The 21,392-nt window shown below is 41.9% G+C and overlaps 2 protein-coding genes across 2 annotated transcripts in view; both read right to left on the bottom strand.

Moving 5' to 3' along the window:
- Positions 1 to 1,974: 1,974 nt before the first annotated feature.
- Positions 1,975 to 11,869, bottom strand: si:dkeyp-114g9.1 (uncharacterized protein LOC555399 homolog). The gene is made up of 8 exons (XM_036549261.1): positions 11,591 to 11,869; positions 10,951 to 11,230; positions 10,508 to 10,630; positions 8,568 to 8,825; positions 7,187 to 7,278; positions 5,692 to 5,873; positions 4,313 to 4,482; positions 1,975 to 2,153 (listed from the first exon to the last, which is right to left on the bottom strand). Exons 1-8 carry the CDS (start codon positions 11,867 to 11,869, stop codon positions 1,975 to 1,977), a joined length of 1,563 nt encoding a protein of 520 aa, XP_036405154.1.
- A 1,320-nt stretch (positions 11,870 to 13,189) lies between these two features.
- Positions 13,190 to 21,392, bottom strand: part of slc35f1 (solute carrier family 35 member F1) — a 68,508-nt gene continuing 60,305 nt past the window's right edge. The window contains exon 8 of the mRNA XM_036550621.1: positions 13,190 to 16,818. Coding sequence (XP_036406514.1) covers positions 16,594 to 16,818 — 225 coding nt within the window. The 3' untranslated portion in view covers positions 13,190 to 16,593. The remainder of the gene's footprint in view (positions 16,819 to 21,392) is intronic.

Here is a 21,392-nt window from a genome sequence, read left to right as displayed (position 1 = left end):
ATCTTCCAGTCCAAATACAACCTTTTACGCATACACCAAAAATGAAAATGTTTGCAGATTTTACACTGAAGACCAGGCAATGCATAAGTATCAAGAATGGTAAGGATCATAACTGTCACGTCTGAATATGAAAAGAGAAGATGGCCTCGCGAATTTAAAGCAAGCAAATCCAAACAATGGCAAAGCCAGCAACCAGAAGAGACAGGAACGGCCTACTAGCCAACTAAGCAGAGCACGTTTTGCTGCACCGCCATCCAGACATTTTCAGTAAGATTTAGCTGCGCGGACCGAGCCCAAGTGAAGTTTTAGGAATAAAAGGATAGGGAAAGTAGAGTTGCCTTCGGTGCACGCTGCTTTTACCCAGTCTCCCATCTGTCAGCCTCGGAGAAAACTCAGATGTCAATTCTAATTGGACAACATTCGCAGGGAACGTCTGGAGTTCGGCAAAAAGGGCAGGCTTTTCTGGCCTGTAAAACGAACACAAGGCTCCAGAGAGCTACCGGCTTGTCCATCTTCTGGGGATAGATGTCTATCTCAGACATCTGAGCGTATATTTAGGCCTGCGCAAAGTGGTTCAGAGGCATTCCTACTGAGACATACTGCTCTAGCAATATTCTACCTGTCTAGTGTACACAAATTATACACGGCATTTTGTCTTGCCCTTAATTTTATTTAAATGTAAAGAATTCCTTTACATACATGGAGATTATGTAAATGAACCATAGTAGAGACTGACCATTCATTTTTAGGTGTGGCAACTCAAAATGTAACCGCTTCAGAACACAAGTGGTCAAGTCAGAAACTAAGTGACCTTGGACCACCCGTGGAGCTGTGACAATTTAAAGATCATTCAACTACGGCCCAAACAGTTTTGTCTTTTATGCTAGATGGGTAATACAATGTTTGAACAGTCCATTTCATCTTGAACGCTACTGCAAAACAAAATTCCACCTTTAAGGATGAATTAAAGAGATGCCATGAAGTAAACTAAACCTTAATATTCTTTATCACTACTGTTTCAATTGTCAGGAAGAGATTAGCCAGTGATGTATGCAGTAGTAATGTATTCATTAGTGGGTAATTTAGCATAATCTTACATTATTCTGTGCATGCACAAAGCATTTAAACTGTGAAAGTTCACATCTCAATTAATGAGTGGATTAAAATAAAGGAGTAAAGCAACTCTGCTCAAGGTCTCTCATTAAAAAAAACCCTTAAGAGAATCAGTGGCTGTGAACTGGCTGTTCCTTTTCAGACACAGTAGTTCATAAAGCAGTTAGCTCATGCACCACAAAACCTATGAGACGCAGTTTGTAATGTGAAGTTGTTTTATTGACTATACATCAGTCATGCACCATTGCACATACGCGGCTCTGTTTGTAAAATGCCACTTCATATTTGGTGCAGACGGACTCGGTGACAGAATAATCCAACAAAGAATTCCAAACGGAAATGGTAGTACTACACAATTAACTGCTTAAATACGCTATGCGAATTCTTCTGTTACCTATTGCACCCATACTGAACAGTCTACCTATAAACCGTAACAGCGACTAAGCTGAAGTTCAGTAAAAATTCAGTTCAATCAGTAGAGCTTTAAACATGGCTTCAGTTCAGCCCAACTTGCCCAATATCTGTGAGCAGCAAATATAAAATGCACTCAGACAAATACATACAAATGCACTTCAAAAGGTCATAAATGCACAGACACTACCGACTTTGTCGTGTATGACAAGTACATCCCTGGGTACGACAAGTACATCCCTATAAAACCATATAAAATGCATTTTTAAAATGTACATAAAAAGTATATAAAATATAAAACTATAAAATTCGCAAAAGGAGAAATATTCTCTTACTGTGCACCTCAAAGGATGAGGCAAAATCCGCATCAGAAACCTGCATTTCTTGATCAGTCACTCAGATATAGCATAGTGGAGCTTCGGGACCAGTGTTCGGGTATGGGCAGGATCATCAGCTGATTGGCTCAGTGCTGACCAGAGGTGCGAGGGCGGAGTAGTATCCCAGACTGGCCTGAGCGTACTGCAGCACCAGGCGCTTCACCGCCTCCATGTAGGCCTGCTGCCCCGAGTGCAGGTAGAGCCACAGCGTTCGGCCCAGCTGTGCTGCTGGGGAGTCTCCATGGAGGCTGTCTGTGGGGGGGGGAGCAGAGATCATCACATTACATTCATTTACTGAACACTCTTACCGAGAGTGACTTCCAGCACAACAGAAGTGTTTCTGTCCAAGTTAACTGAGCAACAGTGGAGAAGGGGTTTGGTTCAGTGGATAGGTGGGGGAGCAGTGTATACACAGACCCAGAGAATCACAAGCTTTCCTAAACTTCCACTCACATTGGGTTTAAAAGAATGCAACAGGTCTTCCCAAAGTCATTATTTTCAAATCCTGCTCTCAGCTTGATGCAAGGTCTTGCATTGCAGCGACACAGACTTCGGCTCTATTTGTTCCACACTGGCTGGTTTGGGTTCCCAGGACCAATCAGGCAGTGAGAGGGGAATTTAATCAGTGTCGATAAATGGAAAATGAAAACCAATTTTCACATCCTTCGGCATGGAGCAGATGCTAATTTTGTCCCAGAACATCTCAATTTTTAAATATCCTTGCAACAGTCTTTTTTCCAACTGGATTCCTCCCACCTTAAGCAACAATGCACCAGGCCATGCATAGACAAACAACAACGCACCGTAACTTGCAATCTGAGACCAATGCACCTGGCACATTACAGATACAGAATTGAAAAGCAGCATGACCTATTGCTGATTTTATCTTCACCCACAGCGAGCCCAGCTCAGAAGAAAGGTGAGGCTGGAACAGTGCCCATCTCTTCACACTTGTAAACAGACAAAGTGCCATTTTAAGACGTGTCTATCTGATCTATGACCCACAGCGCTGAAGGTAAACTAAATGTCAGACAGGTATGGCTGTAAAAACAAACATTCTTCACGGCAGCTGTATTTAACTTTTGGACCCAATGTTAAACTGTGTGAAGATTTTTCACATGCGATTATATAAACCCTACTGGGACCACCTCAACAACAACAAGCAAGGCATGCTGGGAAACAGAGTTCAAATCACCACAGCAGTTTCAATTCATGGACAGGTCAAATATACTGTCAGAGTAGGTCTGAGGGAAAGGACATTCAGAGATAAAAGGACCTCCCAGCACAAACTAACAGCACAAAAATACCACTGTAGCAAATGTACATCATGATTTTAAAAAAAGACCTAAACTGCAAGGGAGTGAATGAACCGACAACAGCACTACCAACAGCAGTACCAAAATGGCACAATGCTGTGTGTTGTTGTAAAATGTTCTAGACCCAATATGCAAACAAAGCATATAAAGCAGGCCTGCAGTGTGCATCTAGGATAGCTGGACCAAACATTCTTCTTGCAAACATTACAGAAGCAAGAGCGGTTTGTATACCAAAATACCTCAACTCTATGATCTCATTAGTAAGGTTCTACTGACTGAAACACACAGCCGTGGTTAAGCCCCTGTGCCATCCCCCAAATCAGACACAGTTCAGTTTGTCCCAGCACATGATCCATAGTAATTTCAGGAAAAAAAGGCAGCCCTTTTGAGGAAGAGGTTGGCTCCCAACACAGACTGCTTAATTAAACATCTGATTGAAGATGAAAATGATTACTTACACTTCGATATTTTGTCCCTGCAAATTAGTTATGATAATTTAATCTTGGCACCCATCATACCACAGCAGGGTGCCCTGCAAGGGTGGATGCAATAACAGGAAGGCAAGCGAGGCAAGTGCACTCCGAAATCAAAATGCAAGTTAGATGCATGACCCCATGTTTATGAACCCAGACACTCGCTGTGGTGAAAAATAACTCCTGCCCTGAGCATTTTATGGCCGTGTGAGATTGCCTGCACCATCACAGTTTGGATTAATTTATGCAGTTACTCTGATGTATGGGATGTTATCAGCTTGACTGGGTCCCAGCACCTGCTGTAACTAACACCTGCCTTGAAATCTCCAGTAATCGTCCACCTACTGCCTCCACCCCTGGCTGTGTGCATCACATTATCCATTTAAAGTGGGGTGTTTTTTTTTTTTTGGTCCCGTTTTAAGAATTCACTCCCTTAAAGGGGGCAAGGTAAAGGGGACACCTTCCATCATTAAGACCTCCCTATATTTAAGCCATTAATTTATTTTAAATGTTCCCATTAATAATTTCCCATTATCTTAATCAGGTGTGTCCAAACTTTTGACTGGTGCTGTACATCTATCCCCAACAGTGGTGTCTTTAATTGCATGGAAGGGTGGGTTACCTTGGGAAATCTTGGCGTCATACTCCAGAATTGCGTAAAGCTCATCTGGCAGCACCTGCCTGATCAAGGTGTTCTCCTCCAGGTAGATCCAGTTGTGGATCGCTCTCTTCCTGCGCAAGAAGCCTCGGACGTGCTCCAGGTAGACCACGTTACCTGACACCAGGTAGAGCCTGCCAAACAAGCACGGCCTTCAGAGCTGTAATGCACTGAGGTTTCACCAGCGTCTCTCACTCTGACACCTTACATTTTCATTACAGCAATAAAAAAAGTGACACTTAAATTGGACTTTTCAAGTCAAAATATTTCATGCCTTGTATAAACTCCTTAGTCTGAGCTAAGATGGCTGGAATATTACTACATGACGTGAAAAAGGAAATTCCCTTGCGCTCCTTTCAAAAGCTTTACGTAGAACAAGGAACTGAGAGAAAAATAAGTCATTTCAGTAAGATCTGAACAATTCTTGCACGCAGCCCAATGCCCAGAAACATTTTATGACCGATTATATCAATGCCTTTATTTTCCTATAATACAATAAACACATTGAGTTTTCCTGCTGCAGTGTTTCAGAAAGACTCCCACTGGAAGTAAAAAAGGGCAGAGAAAAACAGCATTCATGAAAGTTCAATGGGGAGAAAAAAAAGAGACATTTGTACTTCATAGCGACTTCGACACTGTAGGAGGCATTGGAGGGAAAGAACCTCAACCTGAAGTGCAACCGGACAATTCATTTTACAATGAATGCTTTTTCAAAGCATGACGTTTTTGCATTTTAGTGATCAAACGGAAATGAAAGCGACAACTCAAGTGCAGACTAATCACCGATTGACCGTCAAGTTTTCACGCTCAGGGGCCGCTTCATGTCGGGGTTCTGTCCTACTGGGCCGGTTCTGGTTTCGCTCATCTCTCTGCGGTGTCTGACTGGGCTCTGCTTTCGCGCACTTCAACCTCTGCAGAGGCGAGCTCTGGGTTCGCGCCACAGGCGATGTGTTTGAAGCTGCCAGCTATGCCCCAATTCTCACACTGCACGCTCACCAGGCTTCAAAGCGCTGTCAGAGCCTACCAGCAGCTCTGCTCAAGGTCTCCAACAAGGGAAAAAAAACCCCTCTTATAGGAGAAGGCCATACTTTTAATGTTACTGACTTACAGTCTGCGGTTTCATCTCTGCTTCAACCAAAATGTATCCGGGCAAGGTCATTTTTAGGGGACCTTTTTGAAATGCCAGCCAGTCACAGATTAAGAATTTTGAGGCTCCTTTCAACAGACAGCTTTACAGAAAAATGAAATGATTGAAGACATTTTTTCATGTCTGCAAAGGGAAAGTGGACCTATCCAGCATTGCACAGGACTATTTCAGTAACAGGTGCCCCTGTAAAGCTCACCTGTAGTAAGGGAGAGTCTCGATAATTTTCCAGTTTACATAGTTTGCAGCCGCTTCCTCTAAGGCGCACACTCGGGCCATCTGGACCTTGGCAACCTGCCAGAACGTGCCGCGGTCGATCAGCGTAGTCTGCATGTCCTTCTTCAGCAGCATGTAAACCCCCTCGAGAGTGTCCTCGTACACCTGAAATCACAGCACCAAGGCATAAAGGTGGCATGCATGCAAGCTCAAGTGACAAGACATGAACACAACCACCTAGCAGGACTTTTGATATGGTTGCATGTAAGCTGTGAGAACTAAAAAAGTAACAACTAATGTGATTGACAGGTTAGTGGCAAGTCAAAATCCAATTAGGCTTGAAGGTCCCCAATAATATTCTATGAAGGCAGTATTCAAATGGATTCAGACCCATTCTTCCACAGATTACACAGGCTCAAGGTCATCCGCACTCAGCAAGGCACTATGCCCTTTTGCAATTTGGTCAATTACTCCCAATCACTGTGCAATAACATGTTTTCTCCGAGGGTATTTTAAGAGCGCAATTTGCCTCCACTCTATTCATTGTACCTTTCCATATTTTTAAAATAATTAGACCTCATTTAAACAGCTCTAGCCTTGCACATGTTAAGAGTTAACACAAAGTACTAAAATACTTCAGATGGCCATAAATGATTTCCATGCACCCATTCCTCACATGAGGCTGCTATGAAGAGCACTGGCATGAAAGTGCGGAGCCATGCAGTTCACACATGCAGGGTAACTGAATGGGACATGCACTGATATGCCTATAATCCACTTAAAGAGCCACCACAGGGGGTAGAGAGAGGCTCCTGTTGTCTGCTCAAGCTGTGACCTGCGAAGACGTTCACATTTAGCATCTCCAGCTCGTCAGCTCAAAGGCAAATGCTATGCTGCTCGATAACACAGCTCGTGCACACATACATTCGGCATCAATCATTGGTAGATATATATATACACACACAGCCTAGGACAACACTGTCAACTGGAATATGTCAGTTTTTTAAAATGTACTTCTAAAGTACGAATTACCTGCTTTTTCCACCTAACAAAATGGATCAATTTTTTTCCATCAATGTTCAGTCACCCTGTCAGGATTACTCCACGTGCCATACTAAATGTGTACAATGACAGGCAGACAGTTTGGACACAGCTGGCAATACACATTACACTTTCCATGGGACACGCTCTTTCAATGAAATATTTCTGTCAGATTACATGCACCAGAAACTAGACGATTTCATCTCTAAAGGTGTCCAACGGAATACGTGCTTATTAAGAGTTAAATGAGCAAAATGATGTCTGAAATGACATAAGTACGTGTGAACAAGTACTGAATATCCCACTGTGTCCCCTGCATAACTTTGCTAACACAGAGGAAATGCAGACATCCACATGCACATGATGTTTTAGCAAACTGAAATCTTGTCCATTATATCCTCATGTTAAGCGACGGTGTGACATCGGTGTTACTGTACCTTCCTGCGCTTTAGTCTGCCCCAGTCACGGCCTAAAATCCAGGCCACCAGGGATTTGCACATGGAGAAGTAGTTTTCCACCGTCTGAATTCCTGAAAGAGGAGGCAGTGCAGGATTTCTTGGCATTAAAGGCTTGGAGCTGTGTGAGACTCACACTGTCGTTTGATCAGCAGGAGCTGAAGGAGCACACCACAAAACACTTCCACTGCACGGCTTTTAAAAGGAAGCTCCAGTCAAAATCTATAAAATATCACCGTGGGGAAAATATGGAGATGCACAGAGTCATCCTCTGCAAACCAGAAGAGCGTACAGTATACTGCAGATGCAGGTCTGAGTGCGCCACCAAATCTTTACCAAAACTCCCTTTGCCACTAAAAAGGTCTCAGAAGCCAAAAACAGACAGTAGGATCTAGATTTAGATTAGGAGTTCCCTTTTAACATCCTACTGACAAAAGATAGGCCTGTCCAGGGCCAATTCTAATGCTAACACACAGTCACAAGCATCTAATACAGCAATAATAAAGCAAGAAAACTACTGAGGGGAAAAAAGTTAACCATAATACACATATTCCAAAATTTACAAATGGTCAAATGGCAACTACTAAAATTGGGTGAAAGAGGGGAAAAATGTATATACACACATAAATTATTATTATATATATAGTATGCATAACAAAAAATGTGCACACACAAGACTTGCATACATGCATACAGAGAAACCCCTACATATTGAATTGTACCATTTTAATGCATTCGCAGATTCACATCTGCTAAGTTCTTAAGAGGAGGCATCACTTCAAACAACTTCAAGAATGCATGCATGATTTTCATTTTAAAATTCCAACAGAAACCTTTGCTAGTGTAGGGTGTCAAATTTATGAGTTAATTATACTTCCAAATCGAGTGATGCTGTCAATGGTGAGGAAACAGAAACCAGACAGCAAAAACGGGAAAAAAATTACAAAATCGTGTGACTGACATATTCTTTAAGCATCACTTTCCACATGGCGCCAGACATCAGAATAATAGAACAAAAAAATTTTCCAAGTAATTTAGCATTCAAGTTAGACTTACAGCTAACAGAAGACCAAAGTATGGCTTTGCAGCTTGTGTGTGGGGTCAACCGGATACTTCTGCAATTTGATAATTAGCACTGGGGGGAGGTGGGGCGGGCAGAGCTGGGGGTAGTGTAATTTTGTAAAGCTATAATTGTGTTCCCTTTAGCTTTACATGTAGGATAAACACGTTTCATCCATTCCTGAGGTCTGGGTAGCATGATGAACACCACGAGGTCGCTGTTTAGGGGACAGACCACTGAGCTGTCCACGCACACACGCTCAAGATGGACGTGTCTCCCTGCTACGCAAAGACGCGGACTCACCCACGGCCTCATCCCCCTTCGCCAGCTTCCCTCTCCAGTAGTCGCTGGTGACGCGGTGCAGGGAGGCCAGGTACCGGATGTCGCAGAGCGTCCCGCCCCAGGACGCCACCTTCCTCTTGCTGTGCCTGCGCCACTGCAGGTAGATGCAGCGCAGCTGCCGGTCAAAGGGGGTGGGCTGCTGGAACAGCCAATAGGTGAAGAGCCACTGGAAGCGGCACTGCATGTACTGCCGGTACATGGCGTACAGCTCAGTGTGGTCTGGGGGAGCGGAGAACAGGGCCCTGTGATGCTGGGGTTCACCATCCATCTGACCCAGAGGCAGGCAGAGCTACATTTACTCTAACCAGTTTCACACACTGATGCATTTTCAAAACGAAATAAAACCAGCTAATCTGAATTAGCATTAGTACTGCCGAGTCCAGCTGCAACCTCCAAATGGCATTGAATAAATATTAGATAATACGTGCACCCATTTATTCACCCTGGTTTAACTGTGCCTAAATTATTTAGTTGTGTGCAGATCGGAGTCAGATTTGTTAGTTACCGTTTTCCCATCCAAGTGTCCAGTCAGCTAAACCAACAGCTAAACCACCAGTATCCTCCCACTATAGTGCAGTGGGACTGGGAAAGATGACGTTTTTGAGGTTTGTGCAATTTAGGGCAACATCAATAAGTCATCAGCTCATTCAGTTTGCTACTTATATCACAAGAACCTGAACTAGCACACATTTTGAGGCGTGCTTACACCAAATCAAAATTCATGTGCAATTAGTCTGAGCAACAACAATCTGAGCAATCAATTTTAATCTCACTCTGGAAACGAGAGGTCCTGGAATGACCCAACTGGTGCGAGCAGCGTGAGCTGCAATTCAGCCCGTGCCTTTTAGAATTAACCGAGTTAAATCATCGGATGGATTTACAGTACCTGATGAACACAATACAATACACAGCAATATACGACCCAATCTAAAGACCTGGAAATTAAAATCCGATTTCTCATTCCAGTGGGAAAGAAGCTGGAGGACTACACATCAATCCATGCAGAGAGCCCACTAGAGTCTTGCTTTCACATTGTAAACCAACAGACTGAGTGACACTCTTTAGAGGGGCAGGATGATGTGCATGTGTAAAAATCCACTGACCCAGAAAGCAAGAATTGACCAAGGAATAAAAACAGAATGGAATAAGTTGCCAATTTATGGTTAGCAACAGCATGAGAAGGGTTCAGGCTGCTTAAAATCCTGCAGGTCGACAGCCAAGACCAAAGCCACGTGTCAGGTTTCATTTAAAAGAAATCACCAACCGATCAAACGCTCTGAAATGGTTCACTAGTGCAATAAATTGGATTGCCCAATTTTTTAAATGGCATCTACAATATGTTTTCCTGCAATGAAAAAAAAAGCTGCATAGTAAGCTAGAAAGAGAGAAAAAGTTTAATGATTTTAAAGACCTGAGAGGCAAGTTCCTGCTCACCTCAAGGTTCCAAGTTTATTATTAGAATTATTATTAAAAGAAGCCAAGAAAAGACCATAAAATTGCCAGACCAGAACTTTTCTGTGACAGCCAAAGTCCAGCAGCCTACAAAAGCAATAACCCATGTAAATGACAATAAATCACTAAATGCAAGGGTTCTTGGATGGTCTGCTGATATGATCAAGTGTTTCACTAAAAGAACACTGCGTTAAGCTACAGCACTGAGAGCATTCAGTTGCCAACAATACACCGTGGCAACCGCAAGCCAGGAGCAGGCAGCTAGGTAACTAATACTGCAGAGCGCCATGCTCTCCAGCCCATGTCTACATCAACTATAGAGAATTATGAACGAACTTTCATTTAAACTGTACACACAGAATTACAAGAGCAAACTGCTACACCATTGATAAAATCATCATCACAGAGAATGGAAAAAGACAGTATAGTATAAGAGCCCAGCATCCTACCGTTCATACTATGTTGATTGAGAACATGTTGGACAACCATCGCTATACCGCCATGATGCTTTAGGGCCAGGTTGTACAGGTGCCTCCATTCAAACCTTATAACGTCACCTTCATCAGCTTTCTCTGAAAGAGAAATATATATTTGGTAAAACTTACTCAGGCCATAAAGCACAAAACTGAAGTTTTATCTTTCTGCAATGCACTATGTCTGTGGCTGAACCATGTCTGACTTTTCAGAGCATGGGATGCCAAAATGTATTCCCTTTCAACACACCAGTAGAAAGACAATATCTCTCAAGAGGGGTTTATCTGTGGAGAACTTTGCCAAGTCCCATCTTTCAACTTTCACCAATGGCTTCCTTTGAAGTCACCAAGGAGGACATCAATGCTAGCGCATTCTTGAGCCCTGTGCTTTAAGGGGGAAATTTAAACAAGCGGCTCACCTTGGTTTTGCCTCTCTAACGCCTCTTCATGTATTCCCCAGAGCTCTTCGATCTGACTGCACGACAGAATCACAGATGGAAGAGGGACGACATCTTCCATCACCAACCACTGAGCCCAGTACTTGTGAGGAGGCAGCGGAACGTTCGCGAACAGCTTCTCCTGCAGGGAGCGGTTGCAGTGCAGATTTCTGTAGAGCGTCCTCCACATGAAAAGCAGACGGAAGCCATCTTTGGCTGTGGTGGAACACGTGGCAGCGGTAAATGGAACCCCAAATGACGCCTGTTAAAGACAGAAAAACTGCTAACAACTGTAGGATAGGCTACTCGATCTGATACGACGACCTGCGTTAACCAGAGAGAATTTCATTCCTGATGACACAGATATTGACGGAGGAATAATCCGTAATTAAATATTTTTCAAGGAAAACGATCAAAGATCAAACATTGCAAGATTCCATTATCCTAGTGTTATCCCAGAGTCCCTAGACATTACATTAACTGCGAGCGCTAAAAAAGTTTAACTTTTAGATGCATTTTGGCCCAAACAAGTGTGGCAATGGGCCTACTTTTTACGGGACCCTCTTAGCAAAAAAGAGGGCATGTTAGCCTCAAAAATAAATAAAAATAGGTTCTTCCCTACCTGGAAGTGTCGTGTCCACAGGGAGTTGCAGGAACAAATTCGGAATAAGGTCCAACAGGTGCTCCCGACCCGCAGCAGGGAGAAGGGATCCAGCCGTTGAAAAATAAGAACTAGGACCTCATCGCTTAAATGTAGTAATCCCTTGTTTCCACAGCTGTTCTTTGCACACGGGGCAACGGCTTCCCCGTGTTCATATTTCTCATCATCCGATGTACAGGCGGATAACAAGGAAAACTGTTCCCGCAGCTCCTTATTCCAGTGCTCGTCATGAAGTGCCATTTCCCCGACTACCAGGCCGTCCCCGAAACGCCATTACCGGAACAGGTATAACACCTTGGGAAAGACCACTAACGTCCAAATACAGGGAACAATTGAAACAGCGATTTTTTAATTTCAGCTCTCACAGTGCGATTTGACGTTTATTTGTTATGGAGACTGTGTTTTAGTTGTGTATGATGTGTTCTTGACCTGTTTGGTATAAACCTGTAGCGTACAATATGTCATTTTTATGTCCATCATAAAATAATTTGTCCCTGTAAGTCAACAGCAGTCGAACCAATTACCTGCAAGTTTCTTGAATGAAATACCAACAAATAGACATTTTCTTCGAGGTACTGTACTTATATAAACATGATCACATTACAATGTCAGAGATGTGGGGGCATGGAATTAATTATTACATGCGTCTCTGTAAATGGGAATCTGTATTCGGTGGACATGTTTCACATCCGGTTTTGGTCCAGTGAGGTGTTGTCCAGCGTTGGATTTGAAAATTAAGATTACAAATTTGACAGACTGTTCCTCAATACAGGTAGGCTAGTCAGTCTACTCTGAATGAAGCAAACTGAGGAAGTTGCAGAATAGATCTTGCAAATAAGCAGGCATAGGCCTAAGCCCCTTTAAAGTCTTATATGTTAGGAACAGCAGTTTGAACTAAATTCAGTGTTTTACTGGCTGCCAGTGAAGTGACGCTGGAACCAATGTAGTATGGTCAGTTATTTTCCTTCTCCTCAGGATTCTAGCTGTAGCATTTTGAACAAGTTGGAGGGGATTTATAGAGACATTGGAGCATCCTGATAAAATGGCAATACAGTAGTCCAATCTGCATATAATAAATGAATGGACTAATTTTTCTGCATCTTTATGGAAAGAAAAGTACTATATTTGGCAAAGTTTTGAAACTGATTCTGAAAATATTGGTTTCCAGTCTGAAATATTTTTGCATATCAGAATATTTTTGCAATATAAAAAATGACATTGTGATTGTAATCGTAACCGCTATTGTTGAAGCTACAAATGTTCTGATTTGCTGGCTGGTTATGAACATTCTTGAAGGGGTGTCATCTAAGACAGAACCACAGTAGTCAGCACAGGAACACATACAGCACCAGAGCCTCCTAATACTAACCAACACCTCATAGGTGGAGGACAGAGGGAATGAATGGAGTTCTAAATGTCCAAATGTTTGGGGTGTCTTAAATGGAGTGTGTTACTGATGAAGAAAGGAACCCAAGTAGCTTGGACACATAAATAGCCCTTCTCACCTCCAGTTTCATAAAGCATTTATTTGAAAACATTTTACAGTTATTACATTGCCACAGCCAATCCATTTAGAACATGCAAATATCAAAAAGGGTATTGTTTTTAAAATTTCCCTTAATGGAATCTGTGCAGATTTTGGTATTCCCATTTACAGCGTTAGCTTCAGTGTGCTCTATAAGGATATTTACATTTACAGAATCAGTTTACCCTCATGGGTGAATCAATACTATTTTTTGAATCAAACTGAATATTTGAAACAAACAAAATAAATAATAATTTACACATTTATCAAATATTAAGGTCAAACTATTAACAAATAAACATCACACGTAACTGTAACTTTTCCTTTAAAAGAACAGTGATGTATATATTCAAAAGCTGCGCTGCTGAATAGTGACATGTTTCCAAATGAATCAATGGGCTTGTCATTTTCTTTGACATTCACCTAGGACAAATTTTATACACAATTTACTCCAATGTGACTTTCAGTTTCTTCAAATGAGAGTTGCACGTTGAAAATGGAGTTACTATTGACTACCTTACACAACACAATTCTGCCTGTGTACCACACACCAATTATTATCTGGAAACCATGTAGTACACAACAAACAGCAAATTTCAAAACATATTCCAAAGGTGCTCACCATATAACGTGTACACAATATGTTAGTTTGTGGCTGATCAGCTGCATTTTGGTATAAGTATCTAAGAATTGTAACTATATGTTGGCCTATGCGTTTTTCAGGTTATATACAAATCTTTAAAATATAACCCTTTAATAAAAAACCCCACCAATCCTCAAGAGCTATACTCAATTACCCAAGAGCTATACTTGAAATAAATATGCTGAAAATGAGTAGTCTGACCAAATGATTTGTACCCTGTTGTATTATATGTGAAGGTAATTATAACATAAATGTGTACGTATTTTACTCATGGTTCATGGTGAGAGTAGCACTTCAATATTGCACTCCAGAAGGACCCAAGGTTGCAAATACATTGTGAATGTAGCTGCTAAAGAATATTACCAGTCAACACATTTTGTTGTTGGATTCAAGACTGAATGTAATGCAGGTCATGGTTAAATCACTTCAAGAAGGATTGAAGAGAGGTGATTTTGTCTTTGTCACCTTCTTTTGAATATCGCGAGGAATATAACAGTCAAAAAAACACAATAAAATGTTCATTTATTTAAGAAGCATTCAAATAGGCACTGATCACATTTCCATGTAAGCCATTGCTAACAGACTAGACTGGAGAGATGAAACGGTCATAATATATTTATTTTACTAACAGTAACAGTAACAGTACTACTGAGGAATTACTTTACCAAAATCAAAATAAGCCAAGATCATTACAGAAAAGCTATTGCGATTGAATGCCTTGCAGCAGGTAGACTAGATTTCTGCTTGACATTTCAAAATACTTTCCTTGTGCCTTTTATATTCCATGTCTTTAGTGCAAACACTGTGCATCCAGACGGAAAACACTGGTGAACTGAAATCTGATGAAGCGTGGACTGTAGTGGCATAAAATCAATTTAATACATACAAATTAGGAATACACCTTTTCTGTTGATAAATACAGCACATTAGACCTAAAACTAGGGTGGCAAGTAAAAAAAACAACAACACAAAGGGCACAACCACAAGAATGCCTGTGTCAGAATGAACTGAAAGAAAACCCCGATGATACACAAAACTAGATTGGCAAAAGTAGTTTTGAGCCACGACCCAGCCTTTTTAACATGTGTGTGCCGTGTACAAGAAAATCCATTTGTCATTTAAAGCACTTGTGCACTGACTCGACCTACATCAACAAACCGCTACAAACAGACATTCTCATCACCAGGTTGGGTTTGCGTCCTTGTTAAAATGTTGTGGCTTCTCCTTGTAGCCATTTGTCATGATTCGACGTTTTACAATCAGTGTCAGTCAGTGTTCAAGTCAGGGGAGTAGGAAATTAATATTTACAAAAATGTACACATGTCCCTTTAACATATACATTGTTTTAAAATGTGTTTTGTGCAGTGTCATTTTGTTACTTCTGGTCTTTATAACATTTTTATTTGGGATGTGGGTATGGTTTCAAAGCTGTGCAGGGCCCTGACAAGACCCTCTATAGAATTTACTCTCCCAATTTATTTAGAAAACACATGATTAATTTCTGCTGTGTAGGGCTGGTTGCTTTTGTAGGGGCTTTGTGTCATGATGCGGTGTGCTTCCAGTAAAACCTTCAAGCATTCAATTCCGAGTTCTTCCAGCACTGGCTTATTGACATTGAGTGTGTTCAAGTGCCTTTATAATGCACAGACTTTCAATGTTCAGCAGTTTGGGTTTGGGGGACACATTTGACTCATTTTTCCTAATCCTCAAAAATGAGACAAGATGCACAGCTACAAGAGAGGAAAAAGCCTTGGAGACACTTGTTAAAAATTTTTGGAGGCTGCAAGGAACATAATCCACCGGGAATGAGGAAAAACACACACATAAAACATCAATTAACAGATGGACAATCAGCAAAATAAGAACACGCCAGCTCCACAAAGCCACAAATTAAAATTCTTACAATCAATTCAAAATGGAATTGAGGAGTAAGATTCAGTATAAATTAAAATACTGATCCTGTTATTCCTCACATTACATATTATGCAAAAATCAACAATGCTTCATGATTTTCTCATTAGAATTCTAGTTGCAGTTGGCAGACTTTATAACTATGCGCCAAATGTACAGTCATAACTGTTTATGCTTTGCGTTAGGACATATATGTTGCAGAACAAAACACCCACATTTTTTATAGCGTGGTCTGTATAAAAAAGTCAAAGGATCATGTGAATATCAACATTCAAGGACAGGGTGTGAATACTCATTCCACATCAATACCTTTTATACTGGCTCAGAATGGTGTGACTTCTGCTGCTATCGCACATATAAACACAACAGCAACACGCAGCGAGGCACTGACTCTTGCCAAACCAGTATATGTCTGTTAGTCCTAATGTAAATCCCAGTGGAGGGTTCTCTAAAGAGTGTTGAAAACCAACATGGGACATAAAACATAATTCATATGAAACACCTGGGGCCACATCTCAGTTTCAAAGCTTCCACTTCAATAAAGGTTATTGTGCCTATATAAACAAAAATAATCACAATATAGAATTTGCATACATATTCACCACAAACCTTTCTAAACACCATAGAAATACAGGTGGGGAGGAGATGGGGTGATATATAGATATAGATATAGATATATATATATTTGTATATGTACGAATTTTTAAAAAATCTTAAATTGTCACTGGTCGCTATTCACAGTTTGTGATCACAGTGTACATTTGCTCATTTGCTACTTGTTTTCTCTTTTTTTCCCTTCCATTGAGGAAGGTTCCCTCTCTACAGTTGGTGGGTGGGACAGTGGATGATGCCATAGGTGCTGTCCCACCCCTGTGGCTCTGCCCCTCAGGCTACCCTTATCCTTGGCTCCTCCTCTATCTCCTGCCCCAGGCTGGTATAGGTCACTGAGGGCTCCATGGGCCCCGTGGTGGGCGTATCCGTGGCGGCGCCTCCAGCGTTGCGGAACTGCTTGTAGACACGGGGGTCCTGGGCCATGTAGGTTGAGGAAGAGGAGTACAGGACCAGTCCCAGGACGATGATGAAGAACGACAGCAGGTAAAGTCCTGAAAACTGAAAAACAGACACAAGTCCAACCCAGTCAACCTAATATTAATGAAACCTGTGAACCCACAAAGCCAAACATAGTGACATGAAGACATAGATCAGCAACGGCTGGCCACGTTGTTCCTGTTTATGAAACATGCAGTCTGTTTTAAGTACCACCCAGTATCCTCTGTTTCCGGTGGGGAGGGGCCTCCTATTAACTGCCGACAATTAACCAGTCACTTGTGAGAACTAGTATAACAGGCATCTGAATGGCATTCCAGCGCAATGGTTAAAATGCTCTACTTGGATAACAATGAAATCAAATTAAAAAAATTACCCTAGCATTCAGTGGCAACTTAATAGCCCCAGATGCATTTGGTACAAACACACTGACATGATTGGATGTTGATTAAATAAAATGCCTGAGAAATAACTTTAGGGACACATGCCCACATGATGCATAGGGGGATGTCATCAAGTAACATTTTGCAATAGAGTCCACAAAGAAAAGAATGTAAATCCCAGTTCTTGAGATTGTTCAGAGTAGTACGGTTACCAAGATTGTATCTTGTATCAGGGATTGTATCTTTTTAAGATACGGATGTTTCTTTTAAACACGTAGTCCTCATGAAGGCAAGATGCTGAAGCATTGTGAAAATGTTTGTACTGGTCCCTGTTGTCATGATTTTAGAATATCAGAAGTCAAATAAAATATAGGCAGAGGTAAAATTCAGTGTGTCTAGTCTTCTTTATTAAAGCCTTTCCATAAAAGACAGGACTATTTGTACAACTTGGTGGGTAGGGAAAACTCGTCACTTTTGAAGTGTTATTTTCCGCAAAGCCATTCACCAACGTCACAGTGTGTGTAATGTGTGTCTGCAAGAGAAACGCAGTAAACAGCTCTGCATGTACTCCGGTAACCTACTTTGAAGCACTGAGAGAGGGAGCGGAGGGGGTGCAGACGTTTTTTGTGTCGAAAATTCCGTGCTCTGATTGCGCTCAGAGAAGAGACACAGTGCACAAGTGCACGCTCAAATCACTCATTGGACGACAGAATAGCAAGCTACGCATCATGTCATGGGTGGAACACAATGCTACGTGTGGCGTACCAGGCGATGTCACAGACATCTATGATCGTTAACCGTGCCATGCATCTAGCGTGAGCGCCATTCAGCAGTTGCAGCTGGCAAACAATTTCCCCTGTCATCCAATCCATTTAACCAGGCCTTCTGTGAGTGCCGTCAACAGAGCCAGATCACGCTACACGAGGCGGAGTGTTCCCCGATTGTCTATTCTGACAGGTGTCTCCTCCCGGAAATCTTGAAATGAAGTCAGCAAGTGTTTATCAAATTCACAATGACATACGGAGGCAGCCAGAGACTGGGTTTCAGCCCTTATCAGGCAGACGGGAGCAATACCAGCAAGACGATCCCATGTCGTACAGAATAAGCAGGCCCCGTATCGGCGGCGGCGGCACGCAAACTGAGATGAGCATTAGCAGCACTTTGCTGCCTGGACCTGTCAGTGGCCAACGCTCTGGAGTAACCCCGATGTTTCGAGAATGCTTTCAAGGATACAAAATTACAATCCCCGATGAGTCATAAACCAGTTTTGCTGACCTATTTTTGCAGAACAAAATTTGTTAAAAAAAAAAGAGGACATTGATGTTTTGTTTGGGTTTTTTTTGTAATCCTGCCATTATTGGTACACCTGTATTAACTCAGAGCATGGATGGCTGGGTTTATTCTTTATTCTCATTCTTTCTGTGGCACTGTGTACTGTGTGTCACTCACCTATCAGTTTAATCTGATCCACCTGAGGGGGGTGGAAATGGGGCATCCTTATGTGTGCGAAAAGGCTTTGCATGTGGGTATTACAGGCATGCAGACACCGAGAGCCACTCACACACATCTGGTTTAGTATTAATATAATGGAACGAGGAAGAATGAAATCACCAAAAAATCCATTTCTGATCCACTTGATAAAGTCCATGTAGGATGAAATGTGCTTTTTTTATAATAAATCACTCGGGAGCATTTGAACAGTGTCCTGGGCACACTTTTTCCTCTGCTGATAAAAGACAGAACGTGGGCACCCCTGTGTTTCTATGAATGGAAGTTTTTTGGGGAGACTGATATCTCAGTTTGTGAGAACATACATTATAACTGAATGCAAGGGTGTTCTTCAGACCTCTGTGTCATTTCAGTAACACACAATGTGGGCATTTTGGCTCTGTGCTCAGTTATGTTTGAACCTCCACTTGGTAGGATTTCCCCAGCAATACTCTGCATTTCTCCTACAGTGTCATGCTCTGCATTGCCCTGCAGTGCCTTATACTTCCCACAATGCCCTACAATGTCCTTTAATGCCCTGCAATGCCCTATAATGCCATTTAACGCTGTGCAAGGGAGATCTCAAGACCTTTCTCTTATTTCGATCATGCACAATCCACATGGGGATCTCTCCTGCAATGCTCTGCATTACCCTGTGCAATGCTGTGCAATGTCTTATAATACTATATATATATATGATATCCCACAGTGCACTGCAGTACTCTGCATTGCTCTATAATGCCCTATAACACCCTGCAGTGCCAGCATACCGAGACATGGCAGATGCCTCCAGCGCCAGAAATCCATGGGCCTCTTTCTGCACAGCAGTGGTCCCCCATCTCTGGGCATCAGACATTCCTGACGTTGTATTTTCACGATAAACCCACTGTTACCAGTCACTACTGCCCCACTGTGCTGGCACCATCCGCAACTGCACGAGCCAGGGGCGCTGTTAATTATTTATTTTCCAGTTGGCATGTTGCAGTTGGATATCCTCAAAGACAAAGCTCAGGGGCTCCTCCAGCAATACTCAGCTCAATACGGGAGAAAAATCTGTTTCACTAAAATTTTACCGTCACACCACGGAACTGCAGGTGTCCTGGGTGGCTTTAGCATTGATGAATAGAGAGGCCTGCTGTTAGTTTCAGCCTCTCATCTTTTCTGTTATCTGTGGCTAAAACAGGTGCCTAGTGTTTACAGTGACCAATGTAAGGCCAGAAAAGGGTGAAAGAAACAGGTCAACATTAAGAGGCAGATTCATAAATGGGGTCATTCATTTATCAAAGTATGAATTTCATAAAGCCTGGAACTGGATCCAGGAGACGTATTCCCATACACAGCCATGATGCAAAGGTCATCTGACTGGTTTACGGAAAGCACACCTTTAAGTTTCACCTTCAGTTGTTTCCAAAATCCAGCTAATGTATCCTTTGTTAAATCAGTCACCCCGCTTCTGATTCTACTGCTAAATATTTAGCTAAGGTTCCATTACATGACTCAGTGCCTCTGGGAAAAATCACATGAACACTCGGTGTCCTCAGAGCAAATGCAATGTTTCTCACATTCTTTCAGCTTCTTAATGAATGCGCCATATCAGATTTGCTTATGTGTAAACAGTGTGGACTCAACTGCTTGAATTTCATTCGATTGTTACAAGTTCATTTGTTCTGTGCTAAATGAGAGTGACACATTCGGTTATTATTCTCAGAGTAATTGTCATTTGCCTTCGCCTGTTTGTAGCCCAATTTCCACTGTGCTCAGAATGGACAAGCACCACAGTCCCATTGTGGAGACCGCAAGAGATGGGGATGAAGGCATCTGATAAGAGAAAATTAAATGCCATTGTGCTACAGAAATATGAGTGATTACAACTCTGACTAGATATTCTCTCCTGGATGACACTTCCAATAATTACACGGCTGCTGTATCCTGTCTGCAGGGTTTCAATTTAGCATTTGTGTAAAGTAAATACTCCTGAGAGCAATATTAATGTAGACCACAGGAAACAACTTAAGCAGATGGCTCTGTCAAGACTTTTATTAACATGTAGAGTAACAAGAATAGAGACGGCACTGTAGAGTTGTTAAAAAATGGGGAGGAAAAGCAATAACCTGGAACTGAAATGAATCTATTCTGCTTTGGCTGGTATGTCAGCCCTCTTATTTAGATGAATCAACCGGCTCTATGGCTACCAAATGATTAAATGCTGGCCATGAAAACCCCTTCTACCTTTCAACAGAAGCTTTGAAGGGGTATGGGCATATTAATATTTTAATAGAACAACAGTTATATATATGTATATGGATAAAGGCCATAAAAAGCAGATATCTACCCCCACAGCAATAACCATTTTTGTGTGTAATTTCCAGCACTGCTAGTAAATGGAAGCTAAAGGGGGCGGGTAAGAGCGAAATGGCCTCCATTGCTGTGCTCAGGAGCAGATGTCAATGTTGAAGGGGTTATTTTGTCATAGGTCCGACACTGTCAAAACCTCAGCTGGACAGCTACGCTGGGGTTGTGGTTTCTAATTGGCAGGTATGACGTATGTGCCACAGGAATCCCTGGCCAAGAGTGCAGAGTGAGAGGACACAAATGTGAAAGCAGATGAATGATCCATGTATCCGTGATCCATCTGAATGAATTATCAATAGCCTGGTTTCTGTTAAACTGGCAACATGCGAATCTATGGCATAATGGTGAAGTGCTGAAAGAAACAGAAATACTATTTCAGCAACTGTCTGTATTATGCTACACAACAGCTGTACA

This window comes from Megalops cyprinoides, chromosome 17 (genome assembly GCF_013368585.1).
Source record: "Megalops cyprinoides isolate fMegCyp1 chromosome 17, fMegCyp1.pri, whole genome shotgun sequence".
NCBI classification, from domain to species: domain Eukaryota; kingdom Metazoa; phylum Chordata; class Actinopteri; order Elopiformes; family Megalopidae; genus Megalops; species Megalops cyprinoides.
Note: the sequence above shows the minus strand (reverse complement) of the source record. Positions and strands in the feature narration are given on the sequence as shown.

Bases quoted from the DNA above. Each gene is read 5' to 3' on its own strand.
- si:dkeyp-114g9.1 (XM_036549261.1), bottom strand. From the start codon at position 11,869: ATGGCACTTCATGACGAGCACTGGAATAAGGAGCTGCGGGAACAGTTT. The intron at 8,826-10,507 runs GTAGGATGCTGG...CCGCTCCCCCAG, and splicing joins CAATCAACATAGTATGAACG to ACCACACTGAGCTGTACGCC. The intron at 5,874-7,186 runs GTACAGTAACAC...CTGTGATTTCAG, and splicing joins GCAGACTAAAGCGCAGGAAG to GTGTACGAGGACACTCTCGA.